This window comes from Felis catus, chromosome C1 (genome assembly GCF_018350175.1).
Source record: "Felis catus isolate Fca126 chromosome C1, F.catus_Fca126_mat1.0, whole genome shotgun sequence".
Classification (NCBI taxonomy): Eukaryota; Metazoa; Chordata; class Mammalia; order Carnivora; family Felidae; genus Felis; species Felis catus.
The window spans coordinates 78,037,912-78,063,676 of record NC_058375.1 but is presented as its reverse complement, the minus strand read 5'-3'; the positions used below and the strand labels follow the sequence as shown (position 1 = coordinate 78,063,676).

The 25,765-nt window shown below is 37.7% G+C and overlaps 1 protein-coding gene across 3 annotated transcripts in view; it reads right to left on the bottom strand.

The window, feature by feature from the left end:
* BTBD8 (BTB domain containing 8) overlaps nt 1-19,132 on the bottom strand; it is a 116,602-nt gene extending 97,470 nt beyond the window's left edge. Inside the window, exons 1-2 of one of the 3 annotated variants that reach the window (XM_019837433.3) lie at nt 18,771-19,132; nt 13,606-13,803 (exon numbers count right to left, since the gene is read on the bottom strand). In XM_019837433.3, the coding sequence (XP_019692992.2) occupies nt 13,606-13,803; nt 18,771-18,919 (347 nt within the window). In that variant the 5' untranslated portion in view covers nt 18,920-19,132. The remainder of the gene's footprint in view (nt 1-13,605; nt 13,804-18,770) is intronic. The other 2 variants (XM_019837431.3, XM_019837432.3) reach the window with 2 other exon arrangements.
* Nucleotides 19,133-25,765: the final 6,633 nt, after the last annotated feature.

Below are 25,765 nucleotides of genomic sequence, written 5' to 3'. Positions count from 1 at the left end.
GAAAATATTCTGGAATTGGAGACGTGATAGTGGCAAAACACTGTAAATATACTAAAACCACTGAATTTACACAGTTTAAAAGAGTGAATTTTAAGGTGTGTGAATTATAGTTCAATTTTTTAAAAGACTGAGAATAGGAGAGGAATTGGAGCAGTGTAGTAAGTAACTCTTGAGCTTTAATATTAAAAGGGAAAAGAGCATTAGAGTACTCACTGGTAAAGTATTAGTTGGAAAGGAAATGAGGTCAAGAAAGGCTTCTGTTATTTTTAAGGTGGGGATAAAATATCATGTTTATATACCAATGAGAAGATGCAAGAGAAAAGGAACTCTTTTTGGGAAAGTGAAATTGCTGGAGAAATGTCCCTCAATAGGTGGAAAGAAATATGGTGAGATCTGGTAGACAAGTGGAAGGAATGGTTATAGAAGCACTGAAAGTTCCTCAATAGTAACAGGAGAGAAGACAAAATATATGGTACAAATGCAACTAAATGAATAGATATGGGAACAGTTCATGAAAGTTCTCTTCTAACTGCTTTGATTTTCTTAGTGAAATAGAAAGAAAGCTCATCAAGTGAGAAGGAAGACGGGGGAAGAGCAACTGAAGGTTAAAAAAAAAGGTGGTGTGAAATAATCTAGGAAAGGAGGAGAGCAAATGGGACTAGGGAAATAAAGTATGACTACATGCAGTATGACTGATTGACAGCACTAAGTGCCTACTTAAGGCATTGATTTAAAGTGAGACCATAGCCAAAGTAATATTGAAGAAGAAAACCAAAGCGGGAGGCATCACAATCCCAGACTTTAGCCTCTAGTACAAAGCTGTAATCATCAAGACAGCATGGTATTGGCACAAAAACAGACACATAGACCAATGGAATACAATAGAGACTCCAGAATTGGACCCACAAATATATGGCCAACTAATCTTTGACAAAGCAGGGAAGAATACCCAATGGAAAAAAGACAGTCTCTTTAACAAATGGTGCTGGGAGAACTGGACAGCAACATGCAGAAGAATGAAACTAGACCACTTTCTTACACCATTCACAAAAATAAACTCAAAATGGATGAAGGACGTGAATGTGAGACAGGAAACCATCAAAACCCTAGAGGAGAAAGCAGGAAAAAACCTCTCTGACCTCAGCTGCAGCAATTTCTTACTCGACACATCTCCAAAGGCAAGGGAATTAAAAGCAAAAATGAACTATTGGGACCTCATGAAGATAAAAAGCTTCTGCACTGCAAAGGAAACAATCAACAAAACTAAAAGGCAACCGATGGCATGGAAAAAGATATTTGCAAATGACATATCGGACAAAGGGCTAGTATCCAAAATCTATAAAGAACTCACCAAACTCCACACCCGAAAAACAAATAATCCAGTGCAGAAATGGGCAGAAGACATGACTAGACACTTCTCTTCTAAAGAAGACATCCAGATGGCCAACAGGCACATGAAAAGATGCTCAATGTCACTCCTCATCAGGGAAATACAAATCAAAACCACACTGAGATACTACCTCACGCTGGTCAGACTGGCTAAAATGAACAAATCAGGCTATAGATGCTGGAGAGGATGTGGAGAAATGGGAACCCTCTTGCAGTGTTGGTGGGAATGCAAACTCATGCAGCCGCTCTGGAAAACAGTGTGGAGGTTCCTCAAAAAATTAAAAATAGACCTACCCTATGACCCAGCAATAGCACTGCTAGGAATTTACCCAAGGGATACAGGAGTACTGATGCATAGGGGCACTTGTACCCCAATGTTTACAGCAGCACTTTCAACAATAGCCAAATTATGGAAAGAGCCTAAATGTCCATCAACTGATGAATGGATAAAGAAGATGTGGTTTATATATACAATGGAGTACTACTTGGCAATGAGAAAGAATGAAATCTGGCCATTTGTAGCAACGTAGATGGAACTGGAGAGTGTTATGCTAAGTGAAATAAGTCAGGCAGAGAAAGACAGATACCATATGTTTTCACTCATACGTGGATCCTGAGAAACTCAACAAAAGACCAGGGGGGAGGGGGGGGGGGAAGTTACAGAGCGGGAAGGAGGCAAACCATAAGAGACCCTTAAATACTGAGAAGAAACTGAGGGTTGATGGGGGGGGGGGGAGAGAGGGGAAAGTGGGTGATGGGAATTGAGGAAGGCACATGTTGGGATGAGCACTGGTTGTTGTATGGAAACCAATTTGACAACAAATTACATATATATAAAAAAAAAAAAGTGAGATCAATTAGCATGTGTTTTTTTCCAGCCATTCAAGTGTGTGGATGCAGGAGTGGAAAAGTCAAAAAGCCTGATTTAAGGTTTGGGGTTTTGACTTTCAAATAAGACAAATTCAGAGGGGACAAGGGAAGAGAGGCTATATGTAAAGGAAGTGATATAATGACAAAGAAATTTAAGCTAAGTAAGGATAGAACTGAGGACATGAGAAGATAAGAGACAATAGAAGTGTGGCAAAAGTCATTGCAGGCCCTGATGAAGCCATAAATCATTAGAGTTGGGAGTTTTAAAGGAGTAAGCTAGAAAGATAGGTAGAAGTCAGAGGTTGAGATGCTTGGAATCAAGATTACGAAGGGTTGCTGTTATTGGTAACAATACGACTTAGGATTTGACATGGTAGTGAGGTCATATAGAGAACAGGATTATTGGAAGACAAGAATTAAAAGAATCAAGAGGCACATACTGGAAACAATACCTGTGTGACAACTATAATAACCAAGAATTACATTACCAGAGAAATTGACAAGAATTTCTTTGAGAAATGAGGAGGACTGACTTCTGGGAAAGATGGTGGAGTAGGAGGATCCTAAACTCACCTTCTCCCATGATATACCTAAATAACACCCACATCAGTGGAAATAACCCGGGAAACAAACTCAAGACTGGCAGGACAGACTCTCCACAGCTAAATGTAGAGAAGAGGCCACATCAAAAAGGGTAGGAAGGGTAGAGATGCTGTCACGAGGCAAACAGGTCTTGGGACTGTCCTTGGGAGGGAGGGATGCCATGGGTGTGAAAAGGATGCAATAGGTGTGAACTGCTATATATGTGTAAGATGCCATATATAAACCTCATGGTAAACATAAATCAAAAACCAGTAATAGATATGCAAAAAATAAAGAGAAAGGAATCCAAGTATATCACTAAAGAAAGCCAGCAAACCATGAGAGGAGAGTAAGAAAGAAACATAAAGAACTACAAAAACAGCCATAACAAGCAACAAAATGGCAATAAGTCCATGCTTATCAATAATTACTTTGAATGTAAATGGGCTAAACACTCCAATCAAAAGACATAGGGTGATGGAAATAATAATAAAAAAAAAAAAAAAAAAAGCAAGACCCAGGGCACCTGGGTGACCAGGTGGTTAAGTATCTGATTTGATTTTGGCTCAGGTCATGATCTCAGGGTCATAGGATCGAGCTCCACATTGGGCTCCATGATGCATATGGAACCTGCTTGGGATTCTCTCTCTGCCCTTTTGTCCCTCTCCCCTGCTCATGCTCGCTTGCTCTCTCTCTCTCTCTCTCTCTCCCAAATTAAAAACAAGTTTTTAAAAAAGCAGGACCTATCTATGTGCTGTCTACGAGAGGCTCATTTCAGACCTAAAGACACATGCAGATTGAAAGTGAAGGAATGGAAAAGCATTTATCATGCAAATGGAAGTGAAAAGAATGCCAGGAGCATAATACTTACCATGGACAAAATAAACATTAAAACAAAGAGTGTAACAAGAGACAAAGAAAAACACTATATAATCACAAAGGGAACAATCCAACAAGATATAATAATTGTACATATTTGTGCACCCAAATACATAACACAGTTAATAACAAACATAAAGGAAGTAATCCACGGTAATATAATAAAAGTAGGCGACTTGAATCCCCCACTTACATCAATGGGCTGATCATCCAAACACAATCAACATAGGAACAGTAGCTTTGAATGACACATTGGACCAGATGGATCTAACAGATATACTCAGAACACTGCATCCTAAAACAGCAGAATACACACTCTTTTCAAATGCTAATGGAACATTCTCCAGAACAGATCATATATTAGGTCACAAAATAAGCCTCAACAAATTCAAAAAGATCAAAGTCATACCAAGTATCTTTTCCAATCACAATGCTATAAAACTAACCATCAACCATAAGAAAAAATATGGAAAGAACACAAATATACGGAGATTAAATAACATACTGCTAAACAATTGAATGGGTTAACTGGAAACCAAAGAGGAAATAAAATGAAGTCAAATGAAAACATGATGGTCCAAAATCTTTGGGATGCAGCAAAAATGCCCTAAGAGGCAACTTTATAGCAATTTAGGCCTACAGTCAAGAAGCAAGAAATCTCAAATAAACAACTTAACCTTCTACCTAAAAGGAGCTAGAAAAAGAAGAAACAGAACTCAGAAACAGTAGAAGAAAATAGTAAAGATCAGAGCAGAAAAAATGATATAGGAACAAAAACAAACAATAGAATATATCAATGGAACCTGGAGCTGGTTCTCTGAAAAGACCAACAAAAGTGTTACCTCTAGCCAGATTCATAAAAAGAGAGAGAACTCAAAATCACAAATGAAAGAGGAGTAATAACAACCAACGCCACAGAAATACAAACAACCTTTTAAGAGAATATTATGAAAAATTATATGCCAACAAACTGAACAGTCTAGAAGAAATGGATAAATTCCTAGAAACATACAACCACCCAAAACTGAATCAGGTGACTCCAAAAATTTGAACAGACCAATTACCAACTATGAAATTAAACCAGTAATCAAAAAACCCCCACAAACAAAAGTCCAGGATCAGATGGCTTTACAGGGGAATTCTACCAAACACTTAAAGAACAGTTAATACCTGTTCTTCTCAAACATTTCCAAAAAACAGAAGAGAAAGGAAAACTTCCAAATTCATTCTATGAGGCTAACATTACCCTGATACAAAAAGCAGATAAAGACACAAGAAAAGAAAAACTATAGGTCAATATGATTAATATAGATGCAAAAGTTTAACAAAATATTAGCAAACCAAATTCAACAATGCATTAAAAAATTATTCATCATGATCAAGAGGGATTTATTCTTGCAACTCAATCAACATGATACATCACATCAACATGAGAAAAAATAAAAAAACATTTGATCATTTGAATAGATGCAGAAAAAGCATTAAAAAAAATACAACATCCATTCACAATAAAAACCCTCAACAAAGTAGGAACAGAGGGAACATTACCTCAATATAATAAAGGCCATATATGAAAAATCCACAACTAATATCAACCTCAATGGGAAAAAACTGAGAGCTTTTCCTCTATGGTCAGGAACAAGACAGGGATATACATTCTCACCACTTCTACTTAACATAGTTCTGGAAGTCCTAGCCTCAGCTATCAGACAACAAAAAGAAAAGGCATCCAAATTGGCAAGGAAGAAGTCAAACTTTCAGTATTTGCAGATGACATGATACTCTATATAGAAAACCCGAAAGGCTCCACCAAAAAACTACTAATAAATGAATTCAGTAAAGTAGCAGGATACAAAATCAATGTACAGAAATCTGTTGCATTTCTATACACTAATAATGAAGCAGCAGAAAGAGAAATTAAGAAAACAATCCAATTTACAATTGTACCCAAAATAATAAAATACCTAGGAATAAACTTATCCAAGGAGGTGAAAGACCTATACACTAAAAACTATAAAACACTGATGAAAGAAACTGAAGATAACACAATGAAATGGAAATATATTCCATGCTCATTGGGGCACGTGGGTGGCTCAACTGAATGTCCAATTCTTGATTTCAGCTCAGGTTGTGATCCCAGGGTCACGGAATCAAGCCCTGCATGAGGGTCTGCACCAAGTGTGGAGCCTGCTAAGAATTGTTTCTCTCCCTCTGCCCCCTCCCCTATTTGTGCACTCTCTCTCAAAAAAAAAAAAAGTGCATATATACATATGTATATATGTATAACTATGTATATGTATGTATATGTGTGTGTATACACAAACTCAACACCAAAAAAACAAATAATCCCATTAAAAACTGGGCAGAGGAGGGGCGCCTGGGTGGCTCAGTCGGCTGACCGGCTAACTTTAGCTCAGGTCATGACCTTGCAGTTCGTGAGTTCGAGTCCCATGTCAGACTCTGTGCTGACAGCTCGGAGCCTGGAGCCTGCTTCAGATTCTATGTTTCCCTCTCTCTCTGCCCCTCCCCTGCTCACGCTCTGTCCCTCCCTCTCTCTCAAAAATAAATAAACATAAAAAAAAATTAAAACCAAAAAATGGTCAGGGGAACTAAGTAGACATTTTTCCAAAGAAGACCGATGACCAACATATGAAAAGATAGCCAATTGCACTCATCATCAGGGAAATGCAAATCAAAACCATTAATTAGCTATCACCTCACAACTGTCAGATGGCTATAATCAAAAACACAAGAAACAAGTGTTGGCGAGGATATAGAGAAAAAGGAACCCTCGTGCATTATTGGTAGGAACACAAACTGGTACAGCCACTGTGGAAAATAGTACCGAGGTTCCTCAAAAAATTAAAAATAGAATTACTAAATGATCCAGTAATTCCACTACTGGGTATTTACCTGAAGAATACAAAAACACTAACTGGAAAAGATTATATGCACTCATATGTTAACTGTAGCATTATTTACAAGAGCCAAATTATGGAAGCAACCCAAGAGTCCATCAATAAATGAATGGATAAAGAAGATGTGGTGTGTGTGTGTGTATGTATATATATATATATATATATATATAATAAAATATTACTCAGCCATAAAAAAAGAATGAAATCTTGCCAGCTGCAATGACATGGATGGATCTAGAAGATAGAATGCTAAGGGAAGTAAGTCTGCCAGAGAAAGACAAATACCATGATTTCACTCATATGTGGAAATTAAGAAACAAAACAAAACAGAGACAAACCAAAAAGCAGATTCAACTATAGAGAACAAACAGATGGTTAGCAGAGGGGAGGTGGGTGAGGGAATGGGTGAAATATGTGAAGGGGATTAAGAGTACACCTATCATGATGAACACTGAGTATTGTATAGAATTGCTGAATCACTGTATTGTACACCTGAAACTTATATACTACTGTATGTTAAATATACTAGAATTAAAATTAAAAATTATTAACATATTTTTTTTTAAGTAAGAAAAAAGAAGAAATGAGGAAGACTGACTTGGGGGGGTGTCTATAGATGACCGACTAGTGGTATAGACTGCCAAGATGAGATTCAAAGAAAGGCAGTTTAGGAAGATGGGAGAGAGAAAGATATAAAGGTAGCAATTAAGTATTCACGTGTTTTAAAATGCACGTGGGAATTGGCTTTATTCAGGTATGCTGAGGCCGGATGATTAGGAAATGAATGCCATTGAAAAAAATAGTTTGTAATTTATAATCCCCAAGCAGAGAGAGACACACCCCAACCAGGAATGGCCACATAGAGAAGCAATAGGGTTGGTCTGGAGGCTGAAGGAGGGAGATGCAAAGGCATAGGCAGAACCCTTTTCTCTTGTTTTCTGAGGGAAGGCATGGGTGACATAAGATAAGCAGCTGAAGGAGCTTAATATTAGATAGTGTGAATAATCGGAATTGGGGGTGAGAAGGATGGGGGGCTCTGGGCTATAAGGGTGACCTTTAGTTTTCTGATACTTTGCCCTGGGAAGATTAGGGCAGAGGAATATTGCCTTTTGGAGTATAAGAATCAGATAAAGGAGGTAGGTGTTGAAATGGATTCAGGATTACTTGGTGTGCTCACAGGAATTACCGAACCCTGGGAGGAGCAATCTCTCCCCAGTGAGGCCGCAGATGTCAGAACATCAGTAATACAGAAAATATAGTTAAATATAGGTAATACAACAAAACACCTATCCCACCCACTTCCAGCCCTACTAGTATAAGAAATATGAGAGAGAAAATAACCACTACCTGACAAAGCTGCAGGGGAAATACAATCTTTTCTTCTGTGCTATTCTATGTGTTTACCTTACTGACAAGTTATCTTAGCATCCCCCAGTTATTGATGGTAAACTGAAAATTCAAAGGTCATGCCTCTTAAAAAAAAAAACAACAACAATGGAATAAACAGTTGAAGTGTGAAAAAAGAAAGGTCTTTCCTCTTTTTTTTCCTCATACACACATGCACACACACAAACATATATACACTCTGACAACTATAACAGGGTAAGTCTTCTTGGGAAATCAAAGATTTTTAAGACACTAAGTTGAATTTTAACCATGAGGTCATGAAGCAAGAACTATGTTCCACTGCCAATTGTTTGAACCACATATGATGCCACTGTATATAAAACCATATTTCAAAGGCTGCATTTCCCACTCTAAAGTGCATAATACCAAAGGACTCTACAATGAGTAGCAATATAACAATACTTCAAAAATTTTATTGTTTATCTAAAAAGAAAGAATGTGCGAGAAAGTCACTAATAAGGACTGAATTTCCTAAGTAAAAATTGTAAAGATTATTTTTCAGAAGTTTTACTAAAAAAAACTAATCTCAATATTTTACATTATAATCCTCTCCTTACACTTTAATTAATATAGAGAAATTCCAATGCAATCTGCTAAAAAAAAAATGGAAGGGGTACATCACAAGCATTTTCTATGTGCAAAATACTATACAAAATACCACTGAGCATGTTCACATCCATGAGATGATCTAATTTCAAGGAGCTTACATAACCACAGACATATATGACTAACCTAATACAAAACAAAATGTGATTAAGTGCTTAAAATAGAGAGGCCTGTGAAGTGCTGTGAAGCACAAAGCCATCTACTCCAACCTCCTTGTTCTAAATATGAGAAAACTGAGGCTCAAAGAAATCATAACATAAGATAATGCACAGCCCAAAGGCAGATCTCTGCTTTGCTGCCAAGTCCGGTGCCTCCTCCACTCTACCCATGCTGTCTCTCAATCTTTTTATCTATCACTTCCAATGACAATAAATACAGGAAAACATTGATGTAGTTTCCTCCTTTCTCTGATATATAAAAATTTAACAGATCCCATGCATCTCATTTAAACATGCACTCAAGGGGCGCCTGGCTGGCACAGTCAGTAGAGCATGCAATTCTTGACCTAGGGATTGTGATTTTGAGCCCCATGCTGGATGCATTTTTTTTTAAATAAAATAATAAACTTACATACAAGAAATGTATCATGTCATAGGGCCAACTACTATAAACACTTATTAAAATATACTCAGTGCTTACTATATGCCAAACCACTATGCTAAGTGCTTTATAAGCATCTCATTTAACCCTCACAGTAACACTCTGAGGTGGATATTGTTATGTCCATTTTTCACATGAGGAAACTAACAGTAAGTGATTAGTCAAAGTTCACACAGTTAGAAGTGGTATACCTGGCTTGACTACAGAGCCTGCTCTTATGACAATACCACTATACCACATAATAGAACAAAAAAAGTATACATTTTAAAACCAATAGAACTCAATGATGAGCCTATGATCTGTATTAAAAAATGATAATGATTTTTTAAACTGCACTTAAAGTATCTGTTTAAATTATGTCATACTATTCTTACACACAGGGTGAGTCAAGGTTAGGCAATTTTCCATTTATGCTTATAGGAGTTTCATATAATAAACTCTGAAATAATAAAAAATCAGATCATTCAAGCATGTCAGAGCATAAAAAGAAAAAAAGTAAGCCAAATCACACAAATACACTTAAAATTTAATTACCCAAAAAGAATTTTCTACACTAAAGTCAATATGATTTGGATCACAGGCAAAATGTATGTCAGCAAATAAAGACTAGCATCAAAAAACACTTAGGATCCAGGACATAAAAACACAAAAATCCAACTTCGATTTCTCACAAAAGTCAAACTGACATTAAGAACAGACATACAGACCAATAGAATAGAATCAAGAGACCAGAAATAAACCCTAACATTTACATGTGTATTATTAGCTCAGGCTACCATGACAAAATATGGTAATGGATTATGATTTAGGAGCCCGATTGGCTTAAACAACACAAATTTATTTCTCACAGTTCTGGTGGCTGGAAATGCAAGATGAGGGAGCCACCATGGTTGGATTCCAGTAAGAATTCCCCTCACAGCTTGTAGTCAGTCGCTTTCTTACTGTGTTCTCACACGGTACAGAGAGAAAACAAGCTCTCTGGGGTCTCTTCTTTTAAGGGCATTACTACAGTCTTGAGGTGGGACCTTCATGACCTCACCTAAATCCAATTACCTCCCAAAAGCACAATCTCCAAACACCATCACCTTGGTGGTTAGGGTTTCTATATATGAATTTGAGGGGAAACAATTCAGTCCGTAACAGTGGGCAAGTGATTTTCAACGAGAGTACACAGACAATCTATTAGGGAAAAAAGTCTCTTTAAAAATGGTGCTGGAACTAGATATCCACACACAAAGGAATGAATTTGGACCCTTTCTTTACATTATACACAAAAATTAACTCAAAATGGATCACAGACCTAATGTAAGAGCTAAAAGCATAAAACCATAAAATTCTTAGAAGAAAATATAAGAATAAATCTTTGTAACCCTGGATTAGGCAATGGTTTCTCATTTATAACATACCAAAAGCACAAGTGACAAACAAAAAATTAGATAAACTAGGCTATATTAAAATCCAAAACAAAAAATAAATAAAAATAAATAAAATAAAAATCCAAAACTTCTGTGTTGCAGATGACACCATGAAGAAAGTAAAAAGACAACCAATACAATGAGAGAAAATGTCTGCAAGTCATGTGTCTGATAAGAGACTAATAGCCAGAATATATAAAGAATGCTTATAATTCAATAATAGACAAATAACCCGTTGAAAAAAATGGACAAAGGATGTGAATAGACAGTTCTCTAAAGAACATATAATATGGCAAACAAACACAAGAAATATGCCAACATCATTAGCCATCAGGGATATACAAATGAATATGAGGTACCACTTAATGTTCCCTAGGACGTTTATAATAAAAAAGAAGATAATAACATGTGTTACAAGGATGTGAAGAAACTGCAATCCTCCGCATTGCCAGTCGCAATGTAAAACAGCATGGCCTCTTTAGGAAAAGAATCCAGCAGTTCCTCAAAAAGTTAAACAGAGTTGCCATATGACCTATAATTCCACTCCTAGGTATATACCTAAGAGAAGTGAAAACAGGTTCACACACAAATTGGCATACAAATGTTCACTGCAGCATTAGTCATAATAGTCCCAAAGTAGAAACAATATAAATATTCACCAACTGATAAATGGATAAACAAAACATGGTATAGGCATACAATGGAGTATTATTTGGCAATTAAAAAAAATGAGGTAGTGATTCATGCAACTAAGCTGAAACTTGAAAACATCATGGTTAGTGAAATAATCTAGTCACAAAACCCCACAAATTTTATGATTCTATATCTGTGAGAAGTCCAGAATAGGCAAATCCACAGACACAAAAAGTAGATTAGTGTTGCCTCGGGCAGGAGGGTGAGGGAATGGACAGTGATACCTAATGGCTACGGGGTTTCTTTTGGGGATGTTGAAAACACTCTAAATCATGGATATGGCTGTACAACTCTGTGTGAATACTAAAACCACTGAATTTTACACTTTAAATAGGTGGATTATATCTGTGGTATATGAATTATATCCCAATAAAGCTATTCTTAAAAACTGGTAATTGACAAATTTGTAGTACAATACAATGATGTCATTGCCAGTATTGGCTTTAAACTTAGTTCCACATTTACTTGTCATCATTAAGCACTCAAATCAAGAACCTACTAACCAGTACATACATTGCCCTTTACACAGAGCCCTGCCCACAACCGGGCACAATAAACACCTGCTGAATAAGTATATGTGAGGGGTGGTGTGACAGAAAACCACTAAAATATCATTTAGAACAATATCCAACTTCCATATGTTAGAAAAAGGGAAAAAATGGGAGGGCAGGATTTAAAAAACTGAAATGAAATACAAATAAACACTTCAAGATTTAAAAACATAAAAAACTTAGTGAATTTTTATGGTGCTTATTACGTCCCAGACATTTTACATCTGAGAAAATTCCAGGCACAGAGGGATTAAGTTTGAGGCACACAGCTACCAAATGGCAGAGTAGAGAATTTAAACTCAGGCATTCTAGCCTTAGAGTCCATGTCATTTAAATGTCATAAAGACTAAGAGATATAATTTTGAGGAACTACATTAGAAAATACTTCTATCCTGGATACATTTAGCAAAAATGAATGTCAAATAATCACACATATGAGCATAAAATAATAAGGCATTAAAATGAAATTCTATTCAATTAGAATGGGGATTAAACTAATTTCTCCCATTATTTAGCTGATGAAATCTCTAAGTTCAGCAAACACAAGTCCCCAAAATTACAAATCAGTTCAATGGACATTCTATTTTCAAAAATTTTGACCATGCACAAGCCATAAGAATAAAAAGTTATGGGGAGCCTGGGTGGCTCAGTCAGTTAAGCACCCAAGTTCGGCTCAGGTCATGATTTTGCAGTTCATGAGTACAAGCCCCACTGACAGCTCAGAGCCTGGAGCTTGGAGCCTGCTTAAGATTCTGTATCTCCCTCTCTGCTCCTCAGAGAGTCTGTCTGTCTCTTTCTCTCTCTCAAAAATAAACATTAAAAACAAAAAAGAATAAAAGGTTATGATCTTATATTTTTACAAACATAATCCATTTAAAGCTTTGCATACCAATAATACAGAAGTCAGTAGGGGCACTTGGGTGGCTCAGTTGGTTAAATGTCTGACTTCAGCTCAGGTCATGATTTCACAACTCATGAATTCAAACCCCGTGTCGAGCTCTATGCTGACAGCTCAGAGCCTGGAGCCTGTTTCAGATTCTGAGTCTCCCTCTCTCTCTGCCCCTCCCCCTCTCACACTCTGTCTCTCTCTGTCTCTCTCTCTCAAAAATAAACATTAAAAAAAATCAAATACACATATATATAAATGGTTATATAAATATATATAAATTTATATATTGTAAGAATATATAGCAATGGTTCTCAATAGGGGGATAATTCCACCCTCAAGAGGACATTCAGTGATGTCTGGCAGGCATTTTGGTTCTCACAACTTGGGGATAGAGGGAACTCAGGAAGGGTGCTACTGGCATCCAGGGGCCAGAGGACAGGGATGCTGCTAAACATCCTAAACTGCACAGCACAGCCCCCACAAGAGAATTACCCAACCCAAAATGTCAATAGAGACACTGTCCAAAAACCCTGGCAAGGAGTAACTCACTTGAATTACCAGAGAACACACCATTTCTCCTCTTTCAGGCTCGATCTCAAATTAGTACTTAGTCTTTTCTAATACTAAGGCTCTAATACTCTAATACTAATATTTAGCCTCTACTAATACTAATTACTAAGATAATTTGGAATTTAAATGAATAGATTTTTCTTAGGTTATAAAACAGATATGAAATATGTTTAAAAGATAAACAATTATATATTAGACTTAAATATAAGAGGAAAAAAGATAAAGAAAGCACTTACTGTAAAAATGTTCTAAATTCTGAAGTTTCAAAGTTCTCTACAACAACAGGCTCATGATTTGTTAAATTATCTGATGTCTGTCCAATAGTATGAAAATAGAAGTCAGGAACCCTTGCTAAAAGGACTGCTTTGTGTGCTTTGAACAAAGTATAACCTATGGAGAAAATAACATCTGTATGGATTTCTTCCATTAGGAGCCTGTAATGAATAAAAAGAAACCATAGTTTAATTAGTGATGCTCAGAAATATATAACATACGCATTTTTATAACTTTTTAAAATAATTCAAACTAAAAATTACAGAGATAAGTAACACAATAAAAATAGGTTAACATGAAAAGGAGTTTGTTCTTAGTTCATTCCAAAGAACACCGTTTAATATTAGCTTTGAATCTAATTTTCTGAAATTTATAGTGAAAACAAAGGTAATTATACCAAAAACAATAGGACTTTTAGAAAATTTCTTTTAAATTCTTTCTGGTAATAATAAAATTTATCTCCTGCTATTTATGTTGATTTTCCTTAAAAATGTACCTACTTTAGACTTATTTCAGAAAAAGAACACAAAGTAGTATTGTCATTGACTACTGAAAAGAATCAATTTTTTAAAATCTTACTAAAAGAAGCAAAGAAAGTAAAATGTCAACAACACATGCAAACCAAATATAACAATAGACAATCCAGATTAGAAACTGGTACATTTTGTTCCAACTATTGTTAAATACCAAGTCTGAAAAGGCAGGCTTGGCCATCAAGAATGTGACATTTAAGCCCTTTTCCATTTTTTTCCTCACACAAATAGAACCATGCTCTAACCTATTATTAAAATGGGCTCCTGGGGTAACCCACTGAAATCCCTTTATTAACACACAGACATAGTTGTTGTAAAGCCCACTGATTACATGTCAAGTGATGGAAGAACAGAAATCAGCATCATAATACTGTCATAATCTTTTGTCCCTGTGAAAACTATACATTTCTACTCTAAATACTAATACTTCCTATTACTGTATCATTATGCTCAGCAAGGTATGTATTCTCAGGGGATTTCCGTATTGCAGGATATAACTGGCAATCACACTGGTACACTATAGGAGGTACAAGTAATGGATATAGATATCCATTACAGTGAAAGCTTCGAATGTTACCATTGACACTCACATTCCTCCAAGACCAAGTTAATGGCTCCTTCCTCTGATTCCAACACACTTAGTGCATACCTTTATTACAGCACTTGTCATTGCAGCATTATTTGTATGTGTCTTTCTCTCTACTAGACGATAAACTCTCCAAAGGCAAAAACTGTATATTTAGTATGTAGAGCTCAGTATCTGCTTGTTGAATTTTGTTATATTTTGCCCTAAACAAAACAAATGCTTCAGAGCACAACTTTCAGAACCTTGGACACAATGAGCAGACAGAAGCATTTTAGACAATATTTTCATCAATGTATCATTCTCATAAGTGGTTTTTAAAGTTATGCAAAAACAGGGGCGCCTGAGTGGCTCAGTCAGTTGGGCATCTGACTTTGGCTCGGGTCATGGTCTTGTGGCTCTTGAGTTCCAGCCCCGTGTCAGGCTCTGTGCTGACAGCTTGGAGCCTGGAGCCTGCTTGGATTCTGTGTCTCCCTCTCTCTCTCTCTCTGACCCTCCCCCCACTCGCACTCTGTCTCTCTCTGTCTCTCAAAAATGAATAAACGTTAAAAAAATTTTTTTAATTAAAAAAATAATAAAGTTAGGCGAAAATGTATTTGTCTCTCAAACATTAATTAAAAAAATTGTACAAATACTCAATTTGTTCCTTCCTCCCACCCACCTTCTCTCCATCCTACACTCATCCTCAAGTGAATAAGGAAACAATGCAGCTAGTAGCCATATAACCATCACTAGGGTATCTGCCTTGTTCATAATATATGCTCATAAGTATTTGTTAAATGAAAAAATTTAATGTGTTTAAAAATTGTTAATATGAAAATATAGTGCTTTTTTTTTTTATAAAACCATATCAGTTACAAGTATATATTGTGTGTTAAAAGTAACAGAATTATCTGACTCAGACTGGCTTAACCATTAAAGGGGGTTTATTGGCTCATCTTTTTTTTTTTTTTTCAACGTTTATTTATTTTTTTGGGACAGAGAGAGACAGAGCATGAACGGGGGAGGGGCAGAGAGAGAGGGAGACACAGAATCGGAAACAGGCTCCAGGCTCCGAGCCATCAGCCCAGAGCCTGACGCGGGGCTCGAACTCACGGACCGCGAGATCGTGACCTGGCTGAAGTCGGACGCTTAACCGACTGCACCACCCAGGCGCCCCATATTGGCTCATCTAATAGCAAAGTCTAGAGGAAGGACAGGTTGGAACAAAGCTTCAACCATGTCAAGGCCCAGCTTCTTTCTATGTCATTTCTCTGCCAACTATGCATTAACCTATCTAGTGCATTTTGGACTGCTGATTATCACTAAAAATTTCCTGAACATGTACTATGTACCAAGCACTGTGGACAGATAATGACTAAAACATCATATGTGCATTCAAGAATTTTATTGAATAGCAGGGAAGACGGGTCTGAAAACTACAGAGTGTGATGTATTCAATAACACAAATAAATTTTTTTTTAAATTTTTTTTAACGTTTACTAATTTTTGAGACAGACAGCGACACAGCACGAACAGGTGAGGGTCAGAGAGAGAGGGAGACACAGAATCTGAAACAGGCTCCAGGCTCTGAGCTGTTGGCACAGAGCCTGATGTGGGGCTCGAACTCACAGACCACGAAATCATGACCTGAGTTGAAGTCGGGCGCTTAACCAACTGAGCCACCCAGGTGCCCCAGTAAATTTTTTTCAAAGACAGACATGAAAGAAGACCTTACAGAGGACAAAAAAAAAAAAAAAAAGGCATTTTAAAGATCAAGAGTTGGTCAGGGGAACAAGGCAAGGTCACAGAGAGTTCTTGGCTCCACATTCCTTGCTAAGGTATGTGTGAGTATGGAGTTACAAACTGGTCAGCAGAGAGTACTGAGGGGCTGAGAAGTGACAAATGAAGCTGCAGATAAATAAGAGGCAAAGAGTTTAACTCTGTGTTATAGTTGAAGGGGCGTCAAATGACTTAAAACATAGACAAATTCATATTTATCTATGATGAATCTATGAATCATCTATGAATAGATGATATCGTAATATCATCTATTAGTTGTGTAGAAGAGGAGTTTATTGGTTGTGAAAAAGAGGAAGTAGGGGGAAATGAGAACGAAGATGAGGAAATTGCTGCACAACAATAGATCCTCAACAGATCACTCAAATGTCACCTTAAAAAGCCTTCCCCAAACTCACCCCAGTCCTCATCACCTTTGTTTGGCTATTATCTCTCTTACTAGAGTGTAAGCACAGCACCAAAGCCATGTCTTATTAATCTTTGATTCTTCAGGACCTAGCACAAATCTAGGTACATGGTGGGCGCTAGATACTTCATTAATATTTGCCGAATAAATCCATTATAGTGCTTGAAAAAGATTAATTTGGCACAGCAATTAAGGTGGCTGGGTGTACATACGAAGTTTTTCATTTAAAAAGTCGGGGGGGGGGGTACCAGGTTGGCACCATCAGTTAAGTGTCTGACTCTTGATCTCTCGACTTAGGTTATGACCTCACAGTTTGTGAGTTGGAGTCCAACATCCAGGGCTGACGGCATAGAGCCTGCTTGGATTTTGTCTCTCCTCTCTGCCCCTCCCCTACTTGTGCTCTCGCATGCGCACGTGCACTCTCTCTCTCAAAATAAATAAACTTAAAAAAAAAAAGAATTAAACAAACAAAAGAACTGCTACATCTATTTTTATTTGCCTGTAACAGGAACTTGGGAGTTCAGGGTCCTATCCTTAATTATTCCTAGGATAAGCATAGATTGTTCACTTGCTATACCTTAATTTCATTTTCTTTACATAGACATGTTATCTTCCTTAAATTCCTGACACCTTAAGCCAGGAGAATAAAGCCACTAAAGGGAAGGAATGCCTCATCCTTACAGATTCACCCTAGAAACGGAACAACTTCATTTTTCCACCAATTACATTAATCCCCCACTGGTGGAGTCAAAGCAGCATCTTTGGCAGACAGGCCCAAATTAAAAGGGAATTTTCTTTTACTTTATAGAAAGCTCAGCTTATAGCTGCTGGAGGCTTAAGTGTGGGCAACAGAAAGCACTTTTTAAAATGTAGAATGCTGCACAACAGTTGGTTATTAGTGGTAATTATGTTTACTCTAGTTCAGTAGTTCTTAAAGTGTAACCTAGGCCAGCAGCATCACCATCACCTGGGACCTCATTAGAAATGCAAAAGCTCTATCCCAGACCAACTGAATGAGTACTAGGGTCTGGGACCTAGTAAATCTAAATTTTAACAAGTCCTTCAGGTGATTCTGCTGCACACTGAAGCTCGGGAATCACTTTCGGTGGAAATGGCAATTGGCTAGGGTACATTCCTAAGCTTCATTTTCTTTATAAACTGAGATGTCATTACCTGGATTCACCAAAGCCTGAGTTAAGGTTCATAACAACCCACCATTTGCTTGGGCCCTCATGGGAGCTGGGAGTTGCTGGGAGCTGTAGAGTGTTCTAGGCAGAGAGTGGAAGCTGGGTTGCAATCGGGAAGTATTTTGATGTAAGCATTTCTGGTAAATTGTTTAAAGAGAGCTCAGAAGAAAGTGACCTCCGGGGCTACACTAATTGTTCTATTTTTCCTTAATCTAAGTAAATATTCATTTTCATACCGGATTTTATCATTTTTCTGAAACTGTTTAAGGTTTTTTTTGTTTTGTTTTGTTTTTTAAGTGTACGTTTCAGGACCATGAAATCTGGATCCAACACCACCTTAGCGATAGGTCTTTCAAGAACTAAGCCTGCTCGTGTTATTTCGGCATAGACTGGTGCCGCACGTAACTATGATGATAATTTTGGCTTCCTTTTTGTATCTGGTACATAGTCTCCGAGGTGCTCGGGACTGGTTTTTTAGGGCGAGCCAACGGCTCTGTAGCGAGGAGACTGGTACACGTCCCTCAAAAGCCTGAGGCGAGGAGAACGAGGAGAGGAGGGATGGAGAGGCAGAGAAGGAGCCACTGGGGCGGAGATGGATGCCTTAACAACTGAGGCAGCCAGGGTTCCCGCCTCCTCCTACCTGAGCAGATCCTGGCTGAGCTGCTCCGATATCACCGCCTTCAGTCGGCGCCGCTCACAGGGCCCCTTCTTTTGCAACCCCTTACTGCAAACTCCAGGGGACCTCAGAAGTACCACGGGCGTCGCGCTCCCCTCCCCACAGCGGGCCATGTCCCACAAAGGTACGGCGGCGCCCCGCAGGCCCAGTACTGGCTCTCAATTCCCGGCTGCGGAAGAAAGGGGCGTTTCCGACCCAACGCTCCTCTCCTACCCGAATCCGCCCCTCAGGGAAAGGTTGACGCCTCTGGTCCGTTTGCACACGGTCCCCTACAGCGGCCGGACAGCTCTCTAGGGCATTCTCAGAGGCCGGCGCCTGCACGTGACCCAGGAAGGGTGTGCGCAGGCGTAGTAGCTCTGTTTACTTCGGCCGGCGGGCACCCCGCCCCGATTGCCCAGGGATCAAACCATCTCCCGGTGTAACCAATCTGTGCGACTCCTTGTCCTCTTCCTCTTTGCGTTGCGGGTGGTGCTAGCCATTCATTTTATTGGATGTTTTCATTGCGAGCTGAGTTCAAATGAACCTGCGCGCTTTTCCACATTATGTCTTCCTGGGATGTCAGAGCTTTTTTTTTTTCCAGGAAAGAACAGGTAGATGAGACCTTTCCTGTAGCGAGTCACGCTCCCTCGCTTTGTTGTTTTGAGCGAGAAAAACGGGATGTGAGGAGTAGGGAAAGAACTTCGTAAAATCAGCAAGAGGTTAGAACATTCATGAATCCCCTGAAAAGGTGTATACAACGTCTCAAAGACCGCCATCGCTTTCTAATCCAAGGAGTGGCTCATATAACCTCTCATGAACTTTAGCTGGGAAATACCAGGTTGTATTCCAGCCCTTTGCATATAAAGCCATAATATTTATGACGAGGAAGTGAGGAGGTAAGGCTGAAAGAGCAAGGCCTTTAATTGAATGGGGAAGTGAATGGATTGGTGAGGTATAGAATTTTGAATATTTTGCCCTGAAGAAAATAGCTGGATGGATATCATTTTTAAACCTTTTGGTATTTTTAAAAATTATTTCCTCCAAAGGAAGAAGGCTCAATAGTTCTGCTTCATTCAGAAGCTCTGTACAAAGGTATCCTTTATGGTTGCTTGGTTTAAATCAGTTTTCAACGTTTCAGTGGTTATATTTGGTTCTTATGTCTCCTGAGTCTCTTCTAAACAAATACCAAGTATTTGGAAAATGTATGGACCTCGTGCCATAAGATTGCGCAAAAAGTAGTCGTTTCTCCGAATAATGCCCCTTTCAGATATTCAGACACATTAATTATGAAAAGAATAACTGTTCAGTGGATTCTTAATCACACGTGTAGTATGAGGAATGCCAAAGATAATACAAAAATAGCTAATGTTTATTGAATGCTTATTAGGTGAGGGAACTGCTCTACTTGGTTTATATACATTAACTCAATCTTTGCAGCCACCACTTAGGTAGGTACTACTATGAGCCTAATCTACAGGTGAGGAAGTTGAGGCATGACAAGATAGGGCAAGGTCACACAGCCAGTATAGTGGTGGCCTAGATGTTAAAACTTAGACTAGCACCCAGCTCTTCCCTTCAAAGTCCTGCAAAATTTCTACCATGTCCCTTTATCAGCCAGTGAAGTAATATTCCAGCACTTTTATTATGCACAATTGTGTTTATTATTAACTCACTGGTTGGAAAAGGATGACAGACTGGTTTCCGGTTCATGTAATTTAATTCTCTTAAAACACCTTAGGCAATTGACTACATGAAATGATTAAAGAAAAAGTCCACCTTTAAAAAGCAAAACTCTCATCACCATTGGAGAATTTTAAAGCATTATTTTTATTTTAATTAATTCCGGCTGTGAAGTTATTTATACCTTAATGTGAGAGAAATTATCTGATTTTTTTTTTTCCTGAAAGACATTTAGGAAGAAAAGAGGATCCTAAGGAACTAGTAATGGGAGCTTTGAAGGTAGACACAGCTAAACACATAATTTTGGTTAGGGTTGGCCTTAATTATGATTCTCATGTGTGAAAATTTTAGGTAAAATTGCCTTGGAAGGCAAAAGACTCTTCCAAGGACTGCAGTTTCATGAAAGAAAAGTGATTCTTTGGGAGCATTATTTTTCCTTCTTTAATAATGTTTCATGTGAAATATTTCAATTTTTTTTATTTTTTATTTTTTAGAGAGAGAGAGCACATATGAGAGGGGGAGAGGGGCAGAGGGAGAGAGAGAATCCCAAGCAGGCTCCACACCCGGTGCAGAGCCCACAGGGGCTCAATCCCATGACCCTATGATCATGACCTGAGCCAGTATCAATAGTTGATTGTTCAGCTGAGCCACCCAGGCACCCTTCATATGAAACATTTCAAACATACAAAGTAAAGAAATTTACTTCACTTTACCCATTTACCAATTTACCCATTACCAAGATTCAACAATTATCACGATTTGGGCATATATGCTTTATGGAGTCTTCTTTCCTTTTGGTCCTTTCTTATATTTTTCCTTCCTTCCTTCCTTCCTTCCTTCCTTCCTTCCTTCCTTCCTTCCTTCCTTCCTTCCTTCCTTCCTTCTTTTCTTCCTTCCTTCCTTCCTTCTAAAATTTTTTAAAGTAAAGGCACAGACATTAATTTTCTTCCTATATACTTCGATATGCACCTCAAAAAAAATTGGATGTTTCCTAACATAAACACATTATATAGCCACTAACATTATTCCTTACAAATTAATAATTCCATTTACTATATAGCCCATTATAAAATTTTCCTAACTGTCCTAAAAAATATCCTTTATAGTTGGATAAAGAATCAGTTTTCAAATGATTCAGAGGTCGCATTTTGTTCTTATGTCTCCTGAGTCTCTTCTAATCTAGAGCAGTTCACTCTCTCACTTTTATCTTCATGCCATTGATGTTGTGGCTGAAGCCTGGCAGACTAAGCTATAGAATATCCCACATTTAAAATTTTACTGTTTGTGTCCTTGTAGTATCACTTGCTATGTCCATTTATACCATACGTTTCCTGCAAATATATGTTTCAGAGCCTTGATTAAATTCAGGTTCAATTTTTTAGCAAAAAAAAAAAATTTAATAGATGGTATGTTCGTTTTCTATTGATGCTTTAATTACTGAAAATTTAGTGGCTTAAAAACAATACAAATTTTTTACCTTCAGTTCTGTAGGTTGGAAGTTCCACATGTATCTCACTGGGCTAACATCAAGGTGTAGGCAGGACTGGATTCTCTTATGGAGGCTCTAAGGGAGAGTTTCCTTGGTTTTTCAGCTTCTAGATGCTGCTTATATTCCTTGGCTATTGGCTTCCTTTCCCCCTTTTTCCGAGCCAGTAGGTTGAGTCTTTCTCACATTGCATTATTCTGACATTTTCTTCTGCCTACTCCTTTGCTCTTCTAAGGACTCTTTTGATTATGTGCAGTGCAATTGGATAATCCAGGATAATCTCCCTGTTTTAAGGTCAGCTAATTAGCAACCTTAATTCTATTTACAACCTTAATTCCCCTTTGCCATGTTCTGGGATTAGGATATGGACATCTTTCAGGAGGGTGGGGGCAAGCATAATCCTGCCTACCACAAGTGGTAATTCATTTTGTATCACATCAGGAGTCATATAATGTTTGGTTATCCTCCTTTTAATGTTGCTAAAATGTATCATAGGTTTCATCTGATAATTTTGATAATTCTTGTTTGAACCAACTAGAGATTGCAAAATGATTTTATAATTCTATCATAATCTAAATTTATCTGCTGGACATTTGCTGGAAATCTTCCTTAAAGAAGAACTGTCTCTCATCAGTTAGAAGTATTGGATATCCAGAAAGACATTTCACACTGTAAGGGCAGGATAAATGCTTAATTCTCTTATTTAAATTATCATTTTTCAAAGTAAGGAGTTGGTACCCTTGTTAATTCCAATATGTTCAGTTCATTTTTGTTATCTTCATGAACTCATTGATTTGTATAAATTTTATAAATTTTTATAAATTTTTATGAATTCATTTATTATTGTTTTTGATGCTCAAATTGCTTTATTTGGCCCATGGGAGTTCCTTTGTATTGGCTCCGATGTCCTTTTGACACATTCTTTAATCTGTGGTAGTATCCTTGCTTTCTGGCACAACCAGATACCAGATACCTTGTTTATTTCCCACTCCATCTATTCCTCCAAAGAACGACAGTTCCTCCAAAGTGTGGAACGGTAGGTAGAGCCCACAATCTGGGTGCTAAGTGTGCTCACCAATATTGAAGGGCCATGTTGTTTCTAAACAATATAGTTTTATAAGAAAAAAAGTTGCTGGGGCACCTGGGTGACTTAGTCAGTTAAACATCTGACTCTTGATTTCATGGCTTAGGTCATGATCTCACAGTCATGAGATCAAGCCCTGTATCAGGCTTGAGCCTGATGGTGCTTGGGATTCTCTCTCTCCCTCTACCCCTCTCCATCTCAAGCATATTCTCTCTCTCTCTCTCTCTCTCTCTCTCTCTCTCAAAAAAAGTTAAATTTAAAGAAATTGCTGAATTTATACTATATCTGATTCAAATTTAACATTATGAGATTTTCAGATACTTTCTTTTTAAACTCCATTCTTTTTTTTTTTTCTTGCACTGAAAAAACTCTTGGTTCCTAACAACGTTAACAGAATTACTTATCCAAATGTTTCTATAGAAGTTATTAGAGTTTCATAATAATACGAATATTGCTACTAACAATTAGACTGCGTTCAATTTAAGGTATTTTGCATTATAATGATGGGAATATCAAGATGGGTGGTTACTATAGAACTACTATTTGTGTCCTCCCCAAATTCATACATGGAAATCTGATCCCCAATGTAATGGAATTTGGAGTTGGAGCCTTTAAGAAGTGATCAGGTCATAAGGGTAGAGCCCTCATGTATGAGATTAGTTCTGTCATAAAAGAGACCCCAGAGAACTCCCTTGCCCCTTTCACCATGGGAGGACACAGTGAGAAGACAGCTGTTTACACATCAGGAAGCAAGGTCTTATAAGACACCAAATGTGTCAGTCCATTGATCTTGGACTTTGCAGCTTCTAGAACTATTAGAAATAAATATTGGTTGTTTAAGCCACCCATAGTATTTTTGTTACAGCACCCTGAACTGACTAAGGCAGTGACGATTATAAAATATCACTTACTCATCTCCTTTCTTCAGTAAGAAATGCATGGAAATTATCTCAAACCAATATTTAGGGGCACCTGGGTGGCTCAGTGGGTTAAGCATCTTACTCTTGATCTCACCTCAGGTCATGATCTCACGTTTCATTGGTTTGAGCCCCATGTTGGGCTCCTCGCCAACAATGCAGAGCCTGCTTGGGATTCTATCTCTCCCTCTCTCTGCCCCTCACCTTCAATCTCTCTCTCTCTCTCTCTCTCTCTCTCTCTCAAAATAAACTTAAAAAAAAAACAATATTTATCTTTTTTCTTTCTCTTTCCTTAAGCTTTCCTCTTCTGCTCACCTTCCCCTCACCCATCTCTTCTTCCTTCTCAAAATATCAGGAAGCTACCTAATGAAGTTTAAGCTTTAGGGGCCCCACTTGTACAAGCCCCTTCCAAGGCCCCAGTGGGGTCCCTAGAAATGTGTCTACTTTTTGTACTTTTGGGGGTATGTTTTTGTAAATTTAGCGAAGATATTTTACCACGATTGATCAAGACTTTCTTCTTAGCCAAATGTCCCCCTCCTGTATGGTGGCACTGAGTGGCTACATTTTTGGGAAATGGCCTCAGTGAAACTAAGTTAAGGGTACAGTAGTTTGGGCTAGCAAGGGATGTTTATTGATTTGCAACCATTTCCACATCTAGATAAATTGTTGCTCCCTGTTCTGGTCCAGGAATGGCTTCCAGGAATACTTTGCTGAATCTTCCTGCTTAGTGACATGAAGGAATAGGGCCCAAGGCCACATGACATCACATCAAATGTGAATATGTCTTACAGCAAAGGGTGCTAGAGGTATATCGATAGTAAGGAGGTATTCAACATTAAGTAGAAGCTCCAGTTCTTGTCAGTCCCTAGTCAGAATAAGAGGAGTATTCTCAATAATGCAGACTACACAATTATAAACACAAATTTCCCCTTTGATGAGACTCAGACAAAATAGAATTTATCAGAATTCTGGTGTTTATATCTTAAGTTTGTGATATTAGTGAGCTTTCCAGAAATTGTAGTCTGTTGTAATTTCTTTACTCATTCTAAATAATCACTTTCATATCTAGAAAAAAACAATTTTAAATAGCAGCGATACCATTGATAATTTTTTCAATGTTATTTCCAATACTATGTCTTCCTGATGTTTCTTTTTATTTTGTCTTATAAAATATTCAGGCTATTCTGAGAAAGAACAAAGAGGCATTTATCCAGAAGATACTTTTTGGAGAGAATAAAAATGACAATTTAGTGTACTTATTTATTGCCAGTGAAGCTCTTAATGCGATATTTTCTCTGCAAAACTGAAGGACAGGTGACAAGCTATACTTCCTCTGGCCTTACTTTAGCACTAAACAAAATAAAGGCATTAACTAGAACAAAGTGAACAATGTTTATGAATAGATCTCTCTTTTTTATCTTATTTTTAAAGTTTTTATTTAAATTCCAGTTAACATACAGTGTAATATTAGTTTTAGATGTAGAATTTAGTGATTGGACACTTATATACAGCACACGGTACTCATCATAACAGTGCCCTCATAATTCCTATTGCCTATTTAACCCATCCCCCTGCCCACCTCCCTCCATAACCCTCAGTTTGTTGTCTATAGTTAAAAGTCTGTTTCCTAATTTGTTTCTCTTTTCCCCGCTACGTTCATCTGTTTTGTTTCTTAAATTCCACATATGAGTGAAATCATATAGTATCTGTCTTTCGCTAACTGACTTAGCTAGTTTAGCATAATACTAACTCCATCTGCATCGTTGCAAATGGCAAGATTTCATTCTTTTTTATGGCTGAGTCATATGTCATT